General features: G+C 43.0%; 1 protein-coding gene and 1 long non-coding RNA gene across 3 annotated transcripts in view; one reads left to right on the top strand and one right to left on the bottom strand.

Annotated features, from left to right (window-relative positions):
- LOC121689313 overlaps positions 1-18875 on the top strand; it is a 20186-nt gene extending 1311 nt beyond the window's left edge. The window contains exons 2-6 of the long non-coding RNA XR_006024755.1: positions 7075-7201; positions 16788-16969; positions 17326-17527; positions 17633-17849; positions 18807-18875. This is a non-coding gene — a long non-coding RNA (uncharacterized LOC121689313). The remainder of the gene's footprint in view (positions 1-7074; positions 7202-16787; positions 16970-17325; positions 17528-17632; positions 17850-18806) is intronic.
- Positions 14636-20274, bottom strand: LOC121689306 (zona pellucida sperm-binding protein 3-like). Of its 2 annotated transcripts, none has more exons than XM_042068984.1 (8): positions 19843-20274; positions 19364-19491; positions 18791-18894; positions 16827-17004; positions 16283-16403; positions 15790-15881; positions 15531-15655; positions 14636-14709 (listed from the first exon to the last, which is right to left on the bottom strand). In XM_042068984.1, the coding sequence occupies exons 1-8, from the start codon at positions 20272-20274 to the stop codon at positions 14654-14656; spliced, it is 1236 nt and encodes a 411-aa protein (XP_041924918.1). In that variant the 3' UTR covers positions 14636-14653. The 2 variants fall into 2 exon arrangements, with proteins under 2 accessions (XP_041924918.1, XP_041924919.1); XM_042068985.1 differs by having other exon boundaries at positions 16905-17004.

The raw sequence follows: 20274 nt of genomic DNA, 5'->3' as shown, positions 1-20274 counted from the left end.
AACAAGCAAATGTTCCTATAGAAGTTGGGATCTCAGTTGTCTTAAGTGGGTCAAGTGCACAAATCAAATGTAGATAATGGTGTAATTCTAAGTAGGCCCCTATGGTAGTAAATTGCAGCCCTACTGTAGAGGTACAGTAGGCTGCCCCCAACTTGTGCGCTATGGAGGGGCGTTATTTCACTCGCAAGAGTCATGTGGAATTTACTATGTATCCTTAATCTACCCCGCACGAACCCATGGACTCACAGAACACACTTCCAGGAAATTTCTTGGAAATCCTTTTAGCCATGGTGACATAAGCTGCTTTCAGTCATACAGTACGTGTAAGTCCGAATGTCAACCGGTTGGGCCGTAACCTACAGTGGAGGAAATAATTATTTGATCCCTCACTGATTTTGTAAGTTTGCCCACTGACAAAGAAATAAACGGTCTTTAATTTTAATGGTTTATTTTAACAGTGAGAGACAGAATATCAAAACGAAAATCCAGAAAATCACATAAAAAAGATAAAAAATATTTTGCATTTCAGTGAGTGAAATACATTTGATCCACTACCAACCATAAAGAATTCTGGCTCCTATAGATTAGTCCTAGGAGCCGTCAATCAATGATCATGAGAAAGGTGATGGATCAGCCCAGAACTACACTGGATGAGCTTGTTAATGATCTCAAGGCAGCTGGGACCACAGTCACCAAGAATTCATTGGTAACACACTACGCCATAATGAATTAAAATCCTGCAGCGCCCATAAGGTCCCCCTGCTACAGCAGCACCTCAGATCGGGATGCGAGCGTGCTGACAATTGAGCCAATAGTCCAGGCTACTGGCTCGCATGCCAGCAGCACTCTTGAGGCGTTGGGGAGTGAGGTTTACCAACGCTCCACAAGCACAGCTAAGCTAGCTGGCATCCGTTACACTCACCCCCCTAAACCTCACTCCCGATCCGGGTCACGGCACTAATGTAACAGAGGTCGTGCCCGCCCGAACCCGCCACCTCAACACTCACCGGCATGGGAGTCGAACGCTCTAACCACTGAGCTAAAAGCCCAGGCTTCCAACTCAGCGTTTAGAAGCGTTCTCAGAGTTAGGGGTGTGAGGATTTACACGGGCAACTAACATGCTAGCTCAGTTCGCCTCCGTTACACTCACCTTCCTAAATCCTCACTCCCATGATCATGTCATGGTCATGGTACCACTGTAACCTGCGTTGTGTTGAACGCGCGCGATTCAGCCCTGCACACACCCAGACTCGAACCTGCGAACAGCAGCACCTCGGATTGGGAGGCGAGCGCTCTGGCAGTTGAGCTAATAGCCCAGGCTACTGGCTCGCATGCCAGCAGCACTCTTGAGGCATCGGGGAGTGAGGTTTACCAACGCTAGCTGGAATCCGTTACATAAAGAATACACATGTAGGCTACAGGCCCGTCTGAAGTCTGCCAATGAACACCTGAATGATTCAGAGAATGCTTGGGAGAAGGTGACGTGGTCAGATGATATCAAAATCAAGCTCTTTGGTATCAGTGTGACTGGCCGTATTTGGAGGAAGAGGAATTCTGACTATGACCCCAAGCACCATCCCCATCGTCAAGCATGGAGGTGGAAGCATTATGCTTTGGGGGTGTTTCTTTGCTAAGTTTTGATAGGGGAACAAATACATATTTCATTCAATGAAATGCAAAATGTTTTTTAACTTTTAAATGTGATTTTCTGGATTCTCTTTATATTATGTCTTTCACTGTTCAAATAAACCTTCCATTAAAATTATAGACCGTTCATTTCTTTGTCAGTGGGCAAACTTACAAAATCAGTGAGGGATCAAATAATGATTTTCTCCACTGTATAGCCTATCTGAACAACTAAAATATGTAAATATGCTCATGTCTGAATGAAGCGAAGAACATGCAGAGATTCTGTTCATGTGCGTGTTCAACCACGTTCAAACCGTTTAACCACGCGGAGATTCTGTATGTGTCTGTGTCGTTCACACATATGACCACATAATTTACGCATGTTAGCATCATATCTGAATCACCCGAAGGGTCAGACCTCCAAAGATCCGCATATTGCGGAGGACGTGTCTGAAAGCAGCTATTGACGCCTCTGCCTCGTATAGATTTGGAGAAAGAAAATGTGCCCCATCGTGTTTCACGTCACATTCTCTCTGATTGGGTGTACCTAATGCAGCTGATTCACCTGCAGCCGCTTTACCCCTTAAAACATATTCATCTGACATCATGTGTTTGAATACCAAATACCATACATAGAGGGGGGTGTCATGAGGGCCTTCTGGGAAATGTTCAGGAAATATAGGGGGCAGCCAATGATAGTCACTTATTCACTGTGTAAATATCTTCCTCCCAAGTTCCAGTAAGTTCAGCACCTATGTGTGTCATCCCACTTATTGACCATTCCATTAGTCACATGTCCAACATAACATAACATTTAAATCATTTTAATCCTCTGGGAAACGAGCCCATGGCCTGGGTCGACTGCTTTAGTCAACTGGGCCATCGGCATTCTCTTTAGGCAGGGTTCCAGTATTAGAACATTAGAACACAACATGGCATTGCTTTGGTGTCCTTCACCCCCCATAAACACACACACACACACACACACACACACATATACACCTGACCTGCCATGCAGCAAAACTTAATTCATCTTTACTTACCACATGATGACAACACCACAGACACTGCATTTTATGTTCACTCGCACTACACGTTTCCAATGGTCACAGCTGCTGTGCTCACACTGTAGGCTAAGTAAAACCCCTCACACTGCAAGACAGCCACAAAAAATTCTGATATGAAAACCCATTGGATTGGACCGGATTGTGAGCCTGATCAAACTGCTCGCGAAATTGGATGGGAATCCAGACCTATCTAAAGATAGTTGGGTCCGACTGAATCTGTGCTAAAATTGGGCCAAAAAAGCAGCGACTTCAGAGTTGACAGGGATGATCTGGGGGGTATTCCAAGTACGTGTTTTAGTGACAAACCTGGGTTAGTTAACTCAGAGTAGGTGGTAAACCTCCTAATAGAAGAACTGTATGGTTTCATTCTCCTAACAAAACAATACCATAGGGCTCTTGAGGAGGTTTCTCACTTACTCTGAGTTAACTTACCCAGGTTTGTCACTAAACCACGTACTTGGAATACCCCCCTGAACTGTAGAGTGGAAGTTAGCTAGCTGTACCGCAAAGCAGTACAAAATATGACTGCGATCAGTCCTGCACATTCTCTCTGTGCGTCTCTCTGCGCATGCATGTGTCTATGTGTGTGTGCATGTTCCTGCTTGCCTGCATGTGTGTACGTTTTTATGTGTGTGCGCGTGTGTCTGTGTTTGTACAGTATGTATGTATGTGCGTGTGTGTGTGCGCGTGTGGGTGTGTTTACGTATGTGTCTGTGTTTGTACAGTATGTATGTGCGTGTGTGTGTGTGTGCGTGCGTGCGTGTGTGTGTGTTTATGTGTTTGTGCGTGCGTGCGTGTGTTTTTATGTGTGTGCGTGCCTGTGTGTGTGTGTGTGTTTACCTGTGCGTGTGTGTGTGTGTGTTCGTGCGTGCGTGCCTGTGTGTGTGTGTGTGTGTGTGTGTGTAGCTGATATGGGTTGACATGGCCCCACCAACATACGAAAAAAAGTTGGTCATCCTAGGCCCTACGATTCTCAAGATATTCACAGAAAACTGTGTCCGGTGACGGATCAAAACGAAAATTGATGGTTCCTTGTCATCCTTGTGGGGATTACATTCCCACCAAGCTTCGTGCAGCCTGGTTTTTCAGTGTCTTGGGAATCGTTGACACAAGATGACTGAAGAAAAACAAAAAACATATCTGGAAAAAAACACTGACTAAACCTATATGTCCGCTATGCTAGGCCTGTAGCAGCGCTAGCAACGGTCATAATGAATGGATTGAACGGTCACTCAGGACTTTGTGAAAGTTTCTGACGTCAACAAAGATGTCAACAAACAAAATTCTTTCAGGTTTCTTCTAATAGCTAAACACAAAGGCACTTTTGCTGTTACAGAACCCAAAGAAAACGTAGTGATGCCATCTTTATGTGCCTGCCCTTACCCCATTTCCTGCTCTGGTACAGACCCATCACTCTTTCCAAGTCCCATCCCTATGTATGGGATTGCAGAACTGTTGTCCTGTTTACTCAAGGCCCATGCTGTTTGCTTATGCCTGAGCCAAACTAAAAGCGAGAAGGTACGTGCCGCGGGACATGTACAGAGGTTGGTGGGGGGGGCTGGGAGGGGTGGCGGGGGGCCCAGGACTGTCTCGGCATAGTGACTCCGTGGCTGGGACGCACTCAGTGGAATTTGAATCAATTAGGAAGAAAAAGGTTTGTGTGTGTGTGTGTGTGTGTGGGAGGGGGGACACCCCCCCTGTCCCCCCCCCCCCCTTTATTGATAAACAAAGACTACCCTGTATTTAATAGAGATAAAGAGAGAAAGAGAGAGAGAGCGACACAGAGGAAGAGAGAGAGAGCAAGCGTGTTCCCGGCGTAGTAAACAGTTGGAGTGAAAGTGCATGGCCGCTGGCGGGCTGTCGGCCAGCAGTGGCGGCGTGCTGCAAGTCTCCTGGCGCGACATCGGACAGGAAGCCCACATGAAAGAATAGGGGACACTCTCCACTCTCGCTACGGCCAGGACTCGTCGGAAGCTAATTGTTCCTGAGCGGAGAGTGAGTCGCAATCGGGAATCACCGTCCCAGAAACGGCACCCCCACCCACCCCTTCAGTCCCTCTCGCCCCGTCTCTGGCTTGGATCCATCACATAGTTGAGAGTTTGCACCTCATGGAAAGGGGGTCATGACTGAACATACCTAACCACAATGGTGGCCTTCCAATACATAATCACCATCATGACTTTCCATCCTTCAAGTTTATTCAAACACTATTGTTGTAGGCTACTTAACCAACATGGCTAACAGATAAATGGATTCAGTCATCTATGCAGGGCTTTTAAGAATACAATTGTTCCCTAAAGGAGAATTTCAGTGATTTTTCACATAGATCTCTGTTTATCGAGGTCACTGAGTACTGACGACAGCTACAGCACTACACTCTGGGGGAATGCACATAATCCCCAATGTTCATGCCCCCAGAGTGTAGCGCTGTAGCTGTGTTGTAGCTCTAGCTGTTGGCTGCAGCTAGGTAGAACCAATTGTTTTTTTTTGTTTTTTTTTCGTACTCAGTGACCTTGAGAAACAAAGATCTATGGAATTCTCTTTTAAGGACTATACATAAAACAAAATGGTAACACTTTATTTTAAGGTTTATTTTAAGGTTAGCCACCAATACATACCTAATTAATACCTGTATTAGTGACTTGTAAGGCATGTGTTAGGCAACATTAACCATTTGTTAGGTGTGTATTCACACATTTCTTGTTCATGACGAATTAGGCCTTTATTACTGATATAATCTTAATAATGACCTTGTAAGCCTTGATCTCTACATACTAATTAGTAGTAAGTACCAAAATAGAATATGCATAACCTACTTGTATACTGTCTGAATAAATCCCAAATAGTAGGAGAACAGTTGTAGAATAAGCAAGTGTATGGCTCAACCTCATTGCTGCATTTCACTGCCCAGGTTGCTGTGTGAAATAGCACTTAATAACTGGGAGATTGGCTCCCATTCTAAAGTGGAAACTGGTTCCTTGGTAGCAAGCACATTATCATCAGTAATACCTCTGCAGAATGCACTTATTAGAATTGGTTCCATATCCTAAAGTCAGGCATTATTATTATTAAGAATTATATAATGGGAACAGTCTAGACTATAACTCCTGGTCAATACAGACATTCGTTACCCTTAATACATTGCTAGTGCATACATTGTTCATTCAAAATATGGTCCCTGTACTAAAGTAGAGGCTGGGTGCAGGCGTCATGTTACAGCAGATATTAAGAAGTCCATTGAGGACCTAAAGGCAAGGGGATACCTTCTCCCAATACTGATAAAATACTAGTCCACTCCGGCAAGTAAATAGCAAATGTTCTTTTGTGTGATTTCTTTACTGCTACTGTAGTTTTCAGGCAAATAGGCCTGCTGTGTACAAGTTTTTGATGTGTGGTAGGTGGGTCCCGTTTCAAAGAAGACCACCACAGATGTGTTGAATGACAATTCTTTTGCCCTTTTTATTTGTTTAAAAGATGTGTTTTTATCCTGTCAATTCTAGTTAAAAATAGCTTTTGCTAGTCTTTTTGTGCTTTGTGAGCTCATTGAGAGTACAATGTAACATGTTTACAGAACTTGTTAAATAAACATTGTCAGTGCTGTCACTTTTCTCATCTTCTTTTCTATTGTTAACACCCTCCCAGCCTCTACTTTAGAACAGGGACCATATTTTGAATGAACAATGTATGCACTAGCAATGTATTAAGGGTAAAGAATGTCTGTATTGACCAGGAGTTATAGTCTAGACTGTTCCCATCATATAATTCTTAATAATAATAATGCCTGACTTTAGAATATGGAACCAATTCATGACTAATAAGTACATTCTGCAGAGGTATTACTTATGATAATGTGCTGAGCAATGAGGTTGAGCCATACACTTGCTTATTCTACAACTGTTCTCCTACTATTTGGGATTTATTCAGACAGTATACAAGTAGGTTATGCATATTCTATTTTGGTACTTACTACTAATTAGTATGTAGAGATCAAGGCTTACAAGGTCATTATTAAGATTATATCAATAATAAAGGCCTAATTCGTCATGAACAAGAAATGTGTGAATACACACCTAACAAATGGTTAATGTTGCCTAACACATGCCTTACAAGTCACTAATACAGGTATTAATTAGGTATGTATTGGTGGCTAACATGTGAACCTTAAAATAAAGTGTTACCAACAAAATGCTACATAACATTCCTCAGTGCTCATTCAGTGACTTGCTCCCTACTCTGTCAAATGTGATTGACTGTTTGACCCGATGGCATGATAATATCCCCAAGTTGACACAAGCTGTCACTTCCTTTTTGTGGAATGATAGAATGGAATGTGCATTCATGTGCTAATTCTGAATTCTACAATTTTGTTTCCATTTAGCATGAAGACAATACAAGGACCAGCCACACCAGCTCTCCTGACCAGAAGGACCATGGACACAGACACAGACGTAGAAACAAAGGCTTGAGCTGGCACTTAGGAGACCAATGGCCTCAACATACCCGAGGTGAGCTATGTAACCCAGTTCAACAAGTGGACAAGAGGGAGGGTGGGTTTGGGGGCCTGGTCAAAATGCAGAGTCATGATGTATCACTGCCCTTTCCCTACGGCTCTCTCGCTCTCTCACACTCACTATAGACCCACTCTCTGACCTTGTCTAATTTGTCCTCCTCCATTGTCCTCTTTTTTTAAACTCCTCTCATTCCAACTTTCTCTCTTCCTCCAAATGTATTTATTTGTCTCCTGCTCCCTTCCTTTCTCATCCTCCTCTGCAGTTCTTCTAGTTTCTCTTCCTCCCTACCTCTCTCTCTCTCTCTCTCTCTCTCTCTCTAGCAAAACTGCATCCAGCCCTTGGCCTGCCCTGGGCTCACCCTGAGGCATTGTTATGTCAATGCGCGGGGCTGCTGTCATGGGAATGGTGACGGTAGTGGTGAGACTTGTGCTCGCTGCACAGATAAGCAGCCCGGAGGCCAAAAGAGGCAAGCTGTAGTGCCTCTCTGGCAGACACACCACTGTGCTGTCTCCACAGCCCCGCGCTGATTGTTTTGGGAAGACCCTCTCACCTTCCTTCCACCCCAACCCCCCACCACCACCCTTCCCTCTCCACCCCTCTGGTAGGTCTATAAATACCAGCATGCTCTTTAACAGGCATAGGGATTTTAATAGACTGAAGTGAGGCTCATCTGGTCGCGATGCAAACACAAGCATTAATTCTAGAGTGCCTATTGATTCTAAAACCTCCTTTACAAACTTTCTGGATTCTAAAATAGAACCTCCATCCAAAATAAATGTTACATTTTTATTTATCTCCTGCAATGAAGTAAGTAAATAAGTAAGTATTTATTTGTACAGTGCATCTTCAAGCACAATGGCTACTCATAGCACTTCACACAGACATAGATAACATAAACACTCGATAATAAAGGGAAGTTCAGAAGTTAAAACAACCTGGGGTCTATTTGTGGTTGAAAAGTTAGACCGTTGTTTGCATTAGCAAGGTAATGTATAGCGTTTATAGTGTTTTGCACCGGGCATACACACGTCAACATAAATTGCTATTTTCAAACTACTGACAAAGATAAAAATAACCTTACACTTCGGTGGTAGTATCTATAGGATTCCTACCAGATAAACTGAAGTATTGCAAACTTTGATAGTGTACAAAGAGGCTATAACAAGGAGGGCTTCTGAAGGCAACACATTGCTTTAACTCTGTTCCTGTAGCGTTGAATCAGTGGGCGCATTCGATATCTCGCAGCCCAAATAAAACATAGTGATGCCATCTTTATGTGCCTGCCCTTATCCCATTCCCTGCTCTGGTACAGACCCATCAGTGGGCGCATTCGATATCTCGCAACCCAAAGAAAACGTAGTGATGCCATCTTTATGTGCCTGCCCTTATCCCATTTCCTGCTGTGGTACAGACCCATCACTCTTTCCAAGTCCCATCCCTATGTATGGGATTGCAGAACTGTTGTCCTGTTTACTCAAGGCCCATGCTGTTTGCTTATGCCTGAGCCAAACTAAAAGCGAGAAGGTACGTGCCACGGGACATGTACAGATTTTTGAGATTGACTGAAGATTGACTGAATCTTACAATACAAACATACATCACGTTCAGACAGATTTGCGGGAAAAGCTGGAAAAAGTTGAATGGGAAATTGAATGAAATTGTTTGAAATTCAAAAAAAATTTAAAGCATTTCGCTGCTAATGCAAACAACGGTCTAGCTCTAAACTCCTCCGATTAATGTCATTTTGCTCCCAAATTAAAGTTCGAGCCTGTTCACCAACCACAAATAGCCCCCAAGTTGTTTTTAACTCCCAGAACTTCCCTTTAAGTCCATTATAATTGGGCAGTGATGAATCTCCTGGCGTGAACAACATATTTATCATATTGATTTTGGCATTGCTTAACAATGCACTGAGACTTGACCTCAGTAAGCATCCTCTGCACCAATTACCAGAGGTGCATTTCCTGTACAACTATGGAGGTTAGCTTTTACTAACATGGTACGATGCTCAACTAACCAACATCTAAGTTGCGAGCTATTCCCAAAACCGTCGTACTTACATAGTACTTTGTAAGTTTGGACCATAGATAAGTTTCCAAACTTCAATAGTCTGGACTAAGGTGGCCTGGCACACCTGCAAATAAGAGAGATTTAATGATAGACTACCTTAAATCCGTGAAACATTTCTGTTTTTCTTTATTCAGGGTCATTAGGTTAATTAACTGTAAATCAACGACTGCTTTGAATTGAATGAACTTTTATACGTGTCATTTAAATGTGCTGATGAAACAGTTGCGTAGTTGTTATTTACCCTCATTAATGCCGCCAGCTGTCTGGCGCACTGCATTAAGGCTGGCTGATGATATCCTGCAGTGTTCAGCAGTTGACAGTCACCTGTAGCCTAGAAATCTAGACGCACCCTAGCGGCAGCAAATTACATTTGCTTCCAGGGCTAGTCTAGCAACTCTCCGTTGGCTTGTGAGCTCGAAAAATTAAACTTCTATCAGGCCAATCAAATCGTGTATAGAGTCGTTAGGCGGGCTTAACATAATGATTGATGGCAGAGTTGCAACGGTTTGGCTTGAATTCCCTGCTACTTAAAAACAAAGAAGATGGATGTTGCTGTTGGCCAACAGTGTGACACGAGTTAAGCTTGTTTTAAGTTGGCAAAAGTTTGAACTAGCTAACTAGCTCCGCTGGTGGAAAAACGCATGGGACTCAGCGCTGTCCTATTGGGTGCAGAGGGAATTTGAAAGACAACCGATTATCCCGCCCCTCTGACTGAGCACTGCGAACGGTGAGTGCCCAGACCCTACATTTTAATGTGAGTCTGGCTCATCAGGCTAAGTCACCTGTCCAAGAGTTCGAATCTGGGTTGAGATTTTGACTACAATATTCTCATCATTGTTTACCTATAAAACTATCTATTGTGCAGATCATATGATCCCCCCCATGACAATGTTAGAATCAAAGGCTACATATTCTCAACTGACTGATGAAAAGTGTGCACCCTGTATTATTATCAGCAGGTGTGTGACTTTGACTTGCGTGCACATGGCTGCAAATTCAACTATGCTCCTTACTATAGGACGAGGTGTAGTTTGAACTAACTAACTTTACGACAGTGTACACGAACGTTCGTTGGAACTATGGTTTTGGGAAACACTTGTGTATCTTAACGATGCATCGGACTATGTAAGTTGCACCACCATAGTTCAAACTATCATTTTGGGAAACAGTTGTCTCATACTTATATAGTTCCAACCATATAAGCTGCTAACATAGTTGCTAACTATGCTTTTGGGAAACACACCCCAGGGCCTGTTGCACGTCACCAGAAATGAGCTGAACTCGTTTTGCAACGTGTATTTGCTCATAGACCAGATGTTGTCTATTCACATCAACTGATATCAACTGACTGACTGAGATCAACTGGTCTGTTGGAAATTTGAATGCATGCATGTACACACACACACACATTCAAGGCTGTAATCATAATATATATGTAATCACCCCCCCAAATATTCAAAAATGCTTAAAATTCAGCCTGGTGCTGACTTTGCCCAGATTTACAGATTAAGGAAGATGATCTGGTGCAAGATGAGTAATGTGTAGGTTGCTCACACACAACACGCTCCCTCTCTCACAACAATCCACTCACTCAGCCACAGTTATTTGCTCACCCACACTTAGAGGTTTGCCTGTTTTTGGTAGAACTTTGGGACAACTTTGACTGTGAAGTGTATGTGTTCTCCAAAGCTAATGATACACAAGGCACCTTTCTGGGCAACGTTCCTGAGTATCGTTGTTCTGGCACATTCCCTTTGATATTGGCCAACTTGGAGAACTTTAATCATCAGTCGGCAAATGAACACGATCATCCAATCTGAACACTAGAACCGGTTTATGTAACATTGATCAAAAAGTTGTCTCAGGGGGCGCTGCACACAATGCCTGCACCATGAACGGGTCCGAGTGCCCACGGAGACCCAGGTTTGGTCATTTCCCGTTTCTCACCACATCTCTCTCTCCTACTTGCTTCCTGACACTCTTCCCTGTCCTATCCGAATAAAGGCAAAAAAAGCCCAAAAAAGGCAAGCAAACAAAAAAAGTTGCCCTATGTTTAAATGGAACCCAAGTTAGTTAAAAGGGTCATGAACTAAAAGGGTCATGATCCTACCTGATCAACAGTGTTACACAGTGCAATCTGGGTATGCATTGACAATAGACCTCTGAAGTTCGCCTACAAAAAAGCTACCATCTATCATATGAGGAGATCCGGTATCTTGCGATTTTTCCTATGGGAAAATAATTACCACACCTGTTAAAACTCTTGGGGAATGAAGAGATTGAAAATGAGACAAAAGTAACAAAAATACAGTAATGAATTTTGGTACACTTAAAATTAGGGTATTTGATATTTTATTATGACTGCCGCGCAGCGTTTTTTTTTTTTCTTTTTCGCATGTCCAAATTTCCGTCAAGGATTCCCGGGACACTGTAAGACCGGGGTACACGAAACTTGGTGGGCATGTAACCCCACATGGATAGCATGGAATCATCGTTTTTCGTTTTGATCTGTAGCCCCACCGCTGGACTGGACCCCCCGAAAGGAGGGTAGGGCAGACACAGTTTTCTGTGAATATCTCGAGAACCGTAGGGTTTAGGAGGACCATTTTTTTTGTATGTTGATCTCAAAGGGCCATGTCAACCCATTCCATAACCACTCATTTCCTGTATAGCTCCACCTAGTTAAACACAAAAAAGTAAAAATGAGGTGTTGTAATCGCAGGTATCTGTGACCTAACATAGTTAAAATCTGCACGAAATTGGAAGTGTAGGATCATTATGACACCCTCTGAATGCACACCAAGTTTCGTGGAATTCCGTTCATGGGGGGCCACACAATAAATGAATTTATGTTACTATACACCAACTGGCCTGTAGGTGCCCGGAGACAGTTTTCTGTGAATATCTCGAGAACCGTAGAGCCTAGGAGGTCCACCTTTTTTTGTATGTTGGTCTTAAGGGGGCATGTCAACTTATCCCATTACCACTTATTTCATGTATAGCGCCACCTAGATAAAAATTAAAAAGCAAAACATTAGGTGTTTTCACCACAATATCTCTGACTGACATGGTCAAAACTGCACGAAATTGAAAGTGTAGGATCATTATGACACCCTCCGAATGCATGCCAAGTTTCGTGGACTTTCGTTCATGGGGGGCCTTACAATAAAATAATTTATGTGTACATTTAGTGACCGTACACCACCAAGGATTCCCGGGACACTAAAAGACCGGGGTGCACGAAACTTGGTGGGCATGTAACCCCACATGGATAGCATGGAACCATTGTTTTTCGTTTTGATCTGTAGCCCCCCCGCTGGACTGGACCCCCAAAAGGAGGGTAGGGCAGACACAGTTTTCTGTGAATATCTTGAGAACCGTAGGGCCTAGGATGACCAATTTTTTGCGTATGTTTGCTTCCAGGGGTCATGTAAACCCATTCCATATGCACACATGTGCATAAACAGATACACACGCATCCTACGTATGACACATACTCACACTGTAGACATATATACGAATGCATGCACATGCACACACACAGGCACATAAACAGGCAAACACACAAGCACATGCACGCACACACAACCACCCACCCACCCACACACACACACACACACACATAAACATAAACATGTACACGCACACAATTCAAGAATTTCTCAGAATTATGAACAGGCAAGATGGGGGTGGGGTTGTATAAAATGTATTTTATATGTGAAATCTATGAACTAATCATGTTTTGGTACTTGTTGTCTAGCAGATACCAGTGAGAATTAGGTGTGCATAATGCAATTCAGAGAGACAGTTAGAATCATATATGCCTTTCAGCGTGACTTATTTTTGTGGAAAACATGTGCTGGACTGGGCGGCGGTCATATTTTGTACCACTCTGCGGTACATCTAGTTTCAAAATACATTTCGATGTATTTTTGCCCATCCCTGGTTATGGTTGTAATTTGTTCAACCGTCAGTGGCATAAGAAGGAAAGACACACGAAAATGAGAAAAACAGTTATTATTATTTAAAAAAAAACATATACACATATCACCCCATGTCTTCATGAATTTGTAGAATGCCAGGAACTGATTTCACCCACCATGCATATTTGGTCCCCCCAAATGTTGACTCCATGGCTACAGCCTTGCACACATTTCATTCAAGCAAACGTGCATTACGTACACAAACTTTTGCAATTTCTCTCTCATTCCATCTCTTTCTAACACACACACACACACACACACACACACACATACGTGCGCTTAAGTCAGCATATGCAGCCACGTTGCTAGCCAAGTCGAAGCGCACGTGCAGCTTTCCTGTGATGGGAAAAGAGATATGGCATATAAAAGAACAGACGGACAGCATGCGACAGGGACCCAGTCCAGGCCAGACATGTTTATTATCGGCTCCGCTTATTTTTATCCACTTTGTTTTGTTTATTACGACAATGGGGCCCTCATCTTTTTCATGGGGATATTTTAGTATTTCAATCGAGCCATTATTTGTGGTCAGCCTGATTTTTAGGTTTGTGAGAGGAAACGTTAAATACCAAAACATTGTTTGTAATTCCCGAGAGTATTTTTGTGATGCTTCAAGTGGACAACCTAAATATCTAGACTTGCCTCGTACCACTTGCTCTCGTGTTAATTACCAAAATGATAATAATTAATGTTAGTTATTCTGCTAGTGCTACACCTCTTGAACCACTATATTATAACATTCTTTTGCACCAGGATAATAGGTGCCATTTCTTTTGTGTGTGAGTTATCCTCAGTTTCATAACGTATCTACTCACAAATATCATTAGTTTTACCTTTTAACTGTTGTGGCAGTTTAGGTTTAAAGATGTAGTCAGCAATGGCACAGGAAATCGTGTTTGTTTATGTTTATGTTTATATTTAAATGTATTAGCAGGTGCTTTTGTCTAAAACACATTATATACTGTATGTACATTATATTTTAACCACGGACCAAACAAAACACATCAAAGAGGTAGCTCATCCCTCCATTCAGTATTCCCAGAGAAACTCCACATACGTAGGGTTACATTTTTGTTTCGGGGACAGGCTGCCCCCCCGCTTTGTTTGAGTCCAGTTTTCAAGCCTGGGCTGCCTCCAGAGACTGGGTTCTTTTACAGCATACTCAGTCTGGACAGTATGATCGCACCTGACTGCACCTTTAACCTTCCTCCATGTTTTCTTTTAAAACTGGAAACGTTTTACAAAAAAGTATATACAAATGTTGCTATGTTTTGTTTGCATTGAACAAAACTACTGCCACCTGTAGGCTACAGAGAACAACAGAATTTTCTGTGTCAGGTTTATTAGGGTTTGGATTGCTCACAAATGATTAGGGTTTGGATTGTTCACCCTTTTATTGAGTTCTGGGTAGGAAATGAAGTGGGCCAACTGCAGTGTTGGTCTTCTTTTCTGTATCAAACACATAATAGAAGAAGATACATTTATTTATCATACTGATTTAATAATGAGTCCAGAGAGTTTTAAAATGGTTAAACTATAAAACTATGTTAAAAAAGTGGGTTACACTTTACTTGACAGTGTCGACATAAGAGTGACATGACATTTATGACATAACGCTTCTGTTATTAAGTGACATTCGGTTTTTGTCATAACAAGTTAGGGTTAGGATTAGGTTTAAAGTTATGGTTAGGGTTAAGGTTGGGGTTAGGATTAGGGTTAGAGATTAGGATTAGGGTTAGGGTTAAGGTTAGGTTTCATGTGTCATGACAGTGCCATGTGTTCATGACAGTGTCATGTCACTCTTATGTCAATACTGTCAAGTAAAGTGTTGCCAAAAAGTGTAATAGACACTGTAAATATTTCTTGATCTTACTCATTTTAAGCAGCACTCCAGAGGCCTAAAACAAGTGAGATGGCTATCTAAAGGCATGCAAAATCTTGCAAACACTACCCATGTTGATACTGCTAGAAACTTCTTAACTTCCAAACTGTTGCCTCTTGGTTTTCTTTCATTGCTGATATGTGTTGGTGGGAACAACACATGTGTTTATCTGTCATTTGCCTGACCATACGATAAAAAAAACTTGCTACCTGCTAAAAGCAGACTTCAAAAGTGGCAGTTATTGCATAGTCAGTGCGTGGATAGTTCTTGATCAAGAATGGATCTTGGTCAAATGACCAAATGTTAAAGACTGCAATCCTTGTATAACTCTTGAACACACTCTCTAGGAGAGAGAGAGAGAGGTAATAAATATTACAGTAGCAGTAACCTGTAGTTGGGAGAGGTGTAGGGGTGCTGGAGATGGCCTTCATGTTTGTCCCATGTTTGTGCCCGAGGCAGTCTCCAGTCACACAGCAGGAGCATACTGCATCATCTCCATCGGCGGAACGCCAGCTGCACCACACAAACACCAAGATCACCACACACATCAGAGTTCATAATATCAGAGTGATATTTCGTGTGCGTTTGTTTGCGGGGTGCTGTCTATGCACATGCACATATTAGAAGTGGTGGAGTATACTACTGACCTGAGCGAAGGCTGGTGGAAGGAACAGGCCTTGTATAAGTTGTCGGGAGCAACCTGCTTTGGAAGAACCGTCAGATGGCACTTAATGACGACCTGGGGACAAATTGGAGGGATAAACTGTAAGTAGAAGAAGGTGATGTATAGCAAGCCCGCTAATCCCCGGCCTTCAGAAATTAAAGCCTCGTATCGGTTCAACCTGTGGACACAAATTAGCTGATCTCCCCAGCTGGTGTTGTGCTAACTAGACTCCGTGGGTTCATTGAATAGTTGGGACAAACACACGTCAGGGATATTTCTTTCTGAAGCTGGGTTTTGCGTGTATGTGTTTGTGTGTGTGTGTTTGTGTGTGTGTGTGTTACAAAGTGGACAGTGCTCATTTAAGCAATCAGCCACAGGTAGTGACATCACTGAAGCCCTGCCTGTAAGTCAGTGCTTTCCTTTCCGTGTGCCTAACCTATCCTAACAGTGTGTGTCTTACTCTCCATCTTCCTCACCTGTTCCTGCTGCGACTCCTGGGTGAATTGGAAGGCCTGGATGCTGAACCGGAGGCTGTTATCTCCAGCTCTAGGGGCAAACTGGGACGAGGAGTAGGGCATCAGGCTGTCAACCAGACACCTGTACACAAATGAACACAAATGCACAGACTGTGACAAGAATGAAAACACACACACACACTTGTTTACTGGACACACACACACACACACACTTGTTTACTGGATGCACACACACACACACACACACACACACACACTTGTTTACTGGATGCACACACACACACACACACACACACACACACAGTACATTCTACTGTAGGCTCTGGAAAATCACAGGTTAAATTGCTCCCTGGGGCATAGTGGAAAAACTCAACACCTGAAAAGATCACTTGTAAATTATCAAATGAGTGATCGTCAGTATTTGTCTTTTTGCTGTGTGTGTGTGTGTGTGTGTGTGTGTGTGTGTGTGTGTGTGTTTGTGTGTCCTATTTCTGTCTCCCCCTAGTGGCACACACATTATCTCGTAATTTCCACAATCACTGACCCGTGATTCACAATGAATTCATAACGTGGTTTGGAAAGGGGATCAGAGTCCAGAGAGGCCACACAGTAGTCCACATACAGACGCAGAAGAGGGTGCAGAGGAGCGGACACCGCCGCCTCCAGGAACACTGGCTCCCCCTGCAGGTAGACCATGGAACTGCTGACAGACCTCCAGTCATCTGTGTTGACAAAGCACAGAAGTTAAGATAACTTCCTTAATATAACTCTCTACTAGGCTGAGGATATCATTAATATCACACAGAATGCAATGCTAATTTATTAGCCTTGGTAAATACTGGGCAGTTACAGCCCGAGTCCCAGGCTTGCAGCACATTCATTGGCATCTTCAGGTATCAGTCGAAGTGTGGCATTTTTTGACCAACAGAGAACTGATTCTTGAACAGGTTCTGTTCAGAATTTTTTGAACCTTGGTCTAGTCAACAAACCTGCATTTCCAACTGTTTTGAATGGAATCTATGACAAAGTCCTTTTTAGGCAAGTCCCCCACTTGGCGGCCTTCTTGGTAATGCACTTCGAGCAGTTATCGGGAATCTATTGGTGCGATCCAGTTGTCCAAAGGGCCCTTCTTACGAGTAGTAAGATGACCGAAAAGAAGTTACGCAAAATGACACGATGGCACGTCCCCCTAAACACTTCTGACGAGAAGCGAACTTGGACAAGTGAAAGGACCCCCAGTTCAAGGTGAGTTCTTACGACAAGGAAGTTACGTCATTTCAACAACAAGGAAGTTACGTCTAGTCAACAAGCCTGCATTTCCAACTGTTTTGAATGGAATCTATTACAAAGTCCTTTTTAGGCAAGTCCCCCACTTGGCGGCCATCTTGGTAATGCACTTCGAGCAGTTATCGGGAATCTATTGGTGCGATCCAGTTGTCCAAAGGGCACTTCTTACGAGTAGTAAGATGACCGAAAAGAAGTTACGCAAAATGACACGATGGCACGTCCCCCTAAACTCTTCTGACGAGAAGCGAACTTGGACAAGTGAAAGGACCCCCAGTTCAAGGTGAGTTCTTACGACAAGGAAGTTACGTCATTTCACATCATGGGTTGTCACAAGCCGTCAGCATAGACAAATGGCAAATAGAACGCACAATATTTTCCTATTGAAGTGAATAGGGAGGCATACAGGAAGGGCTGCTATATGGGCGTTACGAACTAACCCCATGCAATCTTTTTTTGAGTGCTGTGTCTCCTCCAGAAAGTCTCTGCCTATAGGATGTATCATCAACAGAGGCAGTAATGTGCATAACTGTTGAACACTCACTTCAGCTCACAGGAAAAAACAACTATTTTTTGGTGCCAGGCTATAGCTCCAAACCAACTTTTTGTCGAAATGCTCTGGGGTCCATTTCCCAAAAGCATAGTTGCTAACTAAGATGCATTTTCCGTGGTAGCGTCACTGCCAAATGTGAGTCGACCATATTTGAATCGCACGTAAAACAATAGCTTACAGAAATATGGTGTTGATATTCGGTATAATTTCAGTCACATTTGAGTAAGAGCTAATGAGTATGCTCTTATTTTTAAATTTTCCAAAAATAAAAAACGTCATATGTGACAATATTGTGCATGTGCAACTCAAATATACGGACTCACATTTGGCAGTGACACTACCATGTAGTTGCTATTATAGTTAGCAATTATGCTTTTGGGAAACGGACTTGTGAACACAGTGTGAAGTGCGGAGTGGAGAGTCAAATCTAGAGAGTCGGTTCTCTGCTAGTGGAAAAGGGCTAGTAGCCTGGGCTACATCACCACAAATATCCAAATATGTCTGCCAGCTATCATATGCCATAGTTACCAACATCACAGGCAAGCAACTGTCACAAGAAATTCTGTGTTTATGTAGGTGTACCCGAGAGATTGTGGCACACCTACAGTGAGTTGTGCCCGCTTGTGTCTGACTGAGTGGGCCTTTTTGAAACCAACCTAACATGCACTCACCCCCCATGACCTTCAGGGAAAAACTCAGCAGTCCTGCAGCCTGGACAGTGGAGGTCATCGGTAACCAGGTGGGGGTCAAGGGCTCACTTCTTACTGTTTGCCTCCTGTGTGTGTGTGTGAGAGAAAGTGTGAGAGAAAGTGTGTGTGTGTGTGTGTGTGTGAGAGAGAGATAGATAGAGTGAGTGAATGTGTGTGTGTGTGTGAGAGAGAGAGATAGAGAGTGAGTGAGTGAGTGAGTGAGTGTGTGTGTGTGTGAGAGAGAGAGAGAGTGTGTATGTGTGTGAGTGTGTGTGAGAGAGAGCGAGAGAGAGAGAGAGTGTGTATGTGTGTGAGTGTGTGTGAGAGAGAGAGAGAGAGAGAGAGAGAGAGAGAGAGAGAGAGAGAGAGTGAGTGTGTGTGTGTGTGTGTATGTTAGCCCCCACCCAAGACACAGGTATGAGGCATTACGAACACTATTTTCATAAAAACACACTTATAGGCATACAGTATACATAACATGCGGGACTTCCCACTTCACTTACATAAAATGCATGACATGACATATTAAAGCACATAGGTGGGTTACAGGCCTACCTTTTATAATGACATTCAATAAGCACCACTGAGGGCAATCCCCGCTGGATCAGACTGCCACTAAAGGTTTGTAGCGGTGCAGGGGTGAACACTAGTCTATTGGAGTAAATAAGCCAGTCTCCAATCACCTAAATGCAGACAAACAGCAGAAAATTACCCTGACATCTTGCATTATAAAATCTCACTGCTGTCACACTGTGTGTGTGTGTGTGTGTGTGAGAGAGTGCAGAAAATCTATAAAGAATTTATCAATCATTCAAGAATCTTTCCCAAATCATGTCAGTCTTCTGATGTATGGGTAGCATTAGCCTAGGCCTACATAACTTAAAATGTGTGTATGTGTGTGTGTGGTGGATGAGGTGCTGGGAATCTTAGAGATAGGCCTACACTGGCTACTGAACTTAAAGCTGTTGTGGGAAGTCATAGGCCTGTAGACCATGATCACAGTAAATCAGCCCTATAGTCTTAAGGCTACTTACTTCTGATTTGCTCCCACAGTCATGTAAACCAGCAGACAGCACCATCTCGGTGGAGGACAAAAGATTCATCTGAGGAGGCCTACATACTCCATGAGCCTCGGGGTCATCACCGAGTCGGATAAAGCTTGGGGGGAAAGGGACACCTCTACCGAAGAAGTCTCTCTTGATAGTAATCTTCAAGTTCTTCTCTCCGCAGGCTAATCTCAAACCCGATTTACTAGACCCGTCTTCAATTTCCTTACCAGAGAATTCTTCTAAATGTTTGAGTTTGTAGGCTAACGACTTTCTCCTTTGAGGAACCACGAGGCTTGAAGTAGAGAGGTTGGTAGCATTTTCAAACAAAACACTGTTTTTATTATTAGAGATATGCGAAACACCATAAGTAAAGGTAAATGCAATGATAGCTGAAATTGTTTGAAAAAGTAGATGCAT

The sequence above is a fragment of the Alosa sapidissima genome, chromosome 18 (assembly GCF_018492685.1).
Source record: "Alosa sapidissima isolate fAloSap1 chromosome 18, fAloSap1.pri, whole genome shotgun sequence".
In the NCBI taxonomy this organism is placed as follows: domain Eukaryota; kingdom Metazoa; phylum Chordata; class Actinopteri; order Clupeiformes; family Clupeidae; genus Alosa; species Alosa sapidissima.
This window is presented reverse-complemented; position numbering and strand designations above follow the sequence as displayed.

Excerpts from the sequence above, each read along its gene's own strand:
- LOC121689306 (XM_042068984.1), bottom strand. The coding sequence starts at position 20,274 with ATGCATCTACTTTTTCAAACAATTTCAGCTATCATTGCATTTACCTTT. Across the intron at positions 15,882-16,282 it reads AGGAGTCGCAGCAGGAACAG|GTCGTCATTAAGTGCCATCT; the intron begins GTGAGGAAGATG and ends ATTTGTCCCCAG. Across the intron at positions 15,656-15,789 it reads TTCCACCAGCCTTCGCTCAG|CTGGCGTTCCGCCGATGGAG; the intron begins GTCAGTAGTATA and ends TGTGTGGTGCAG.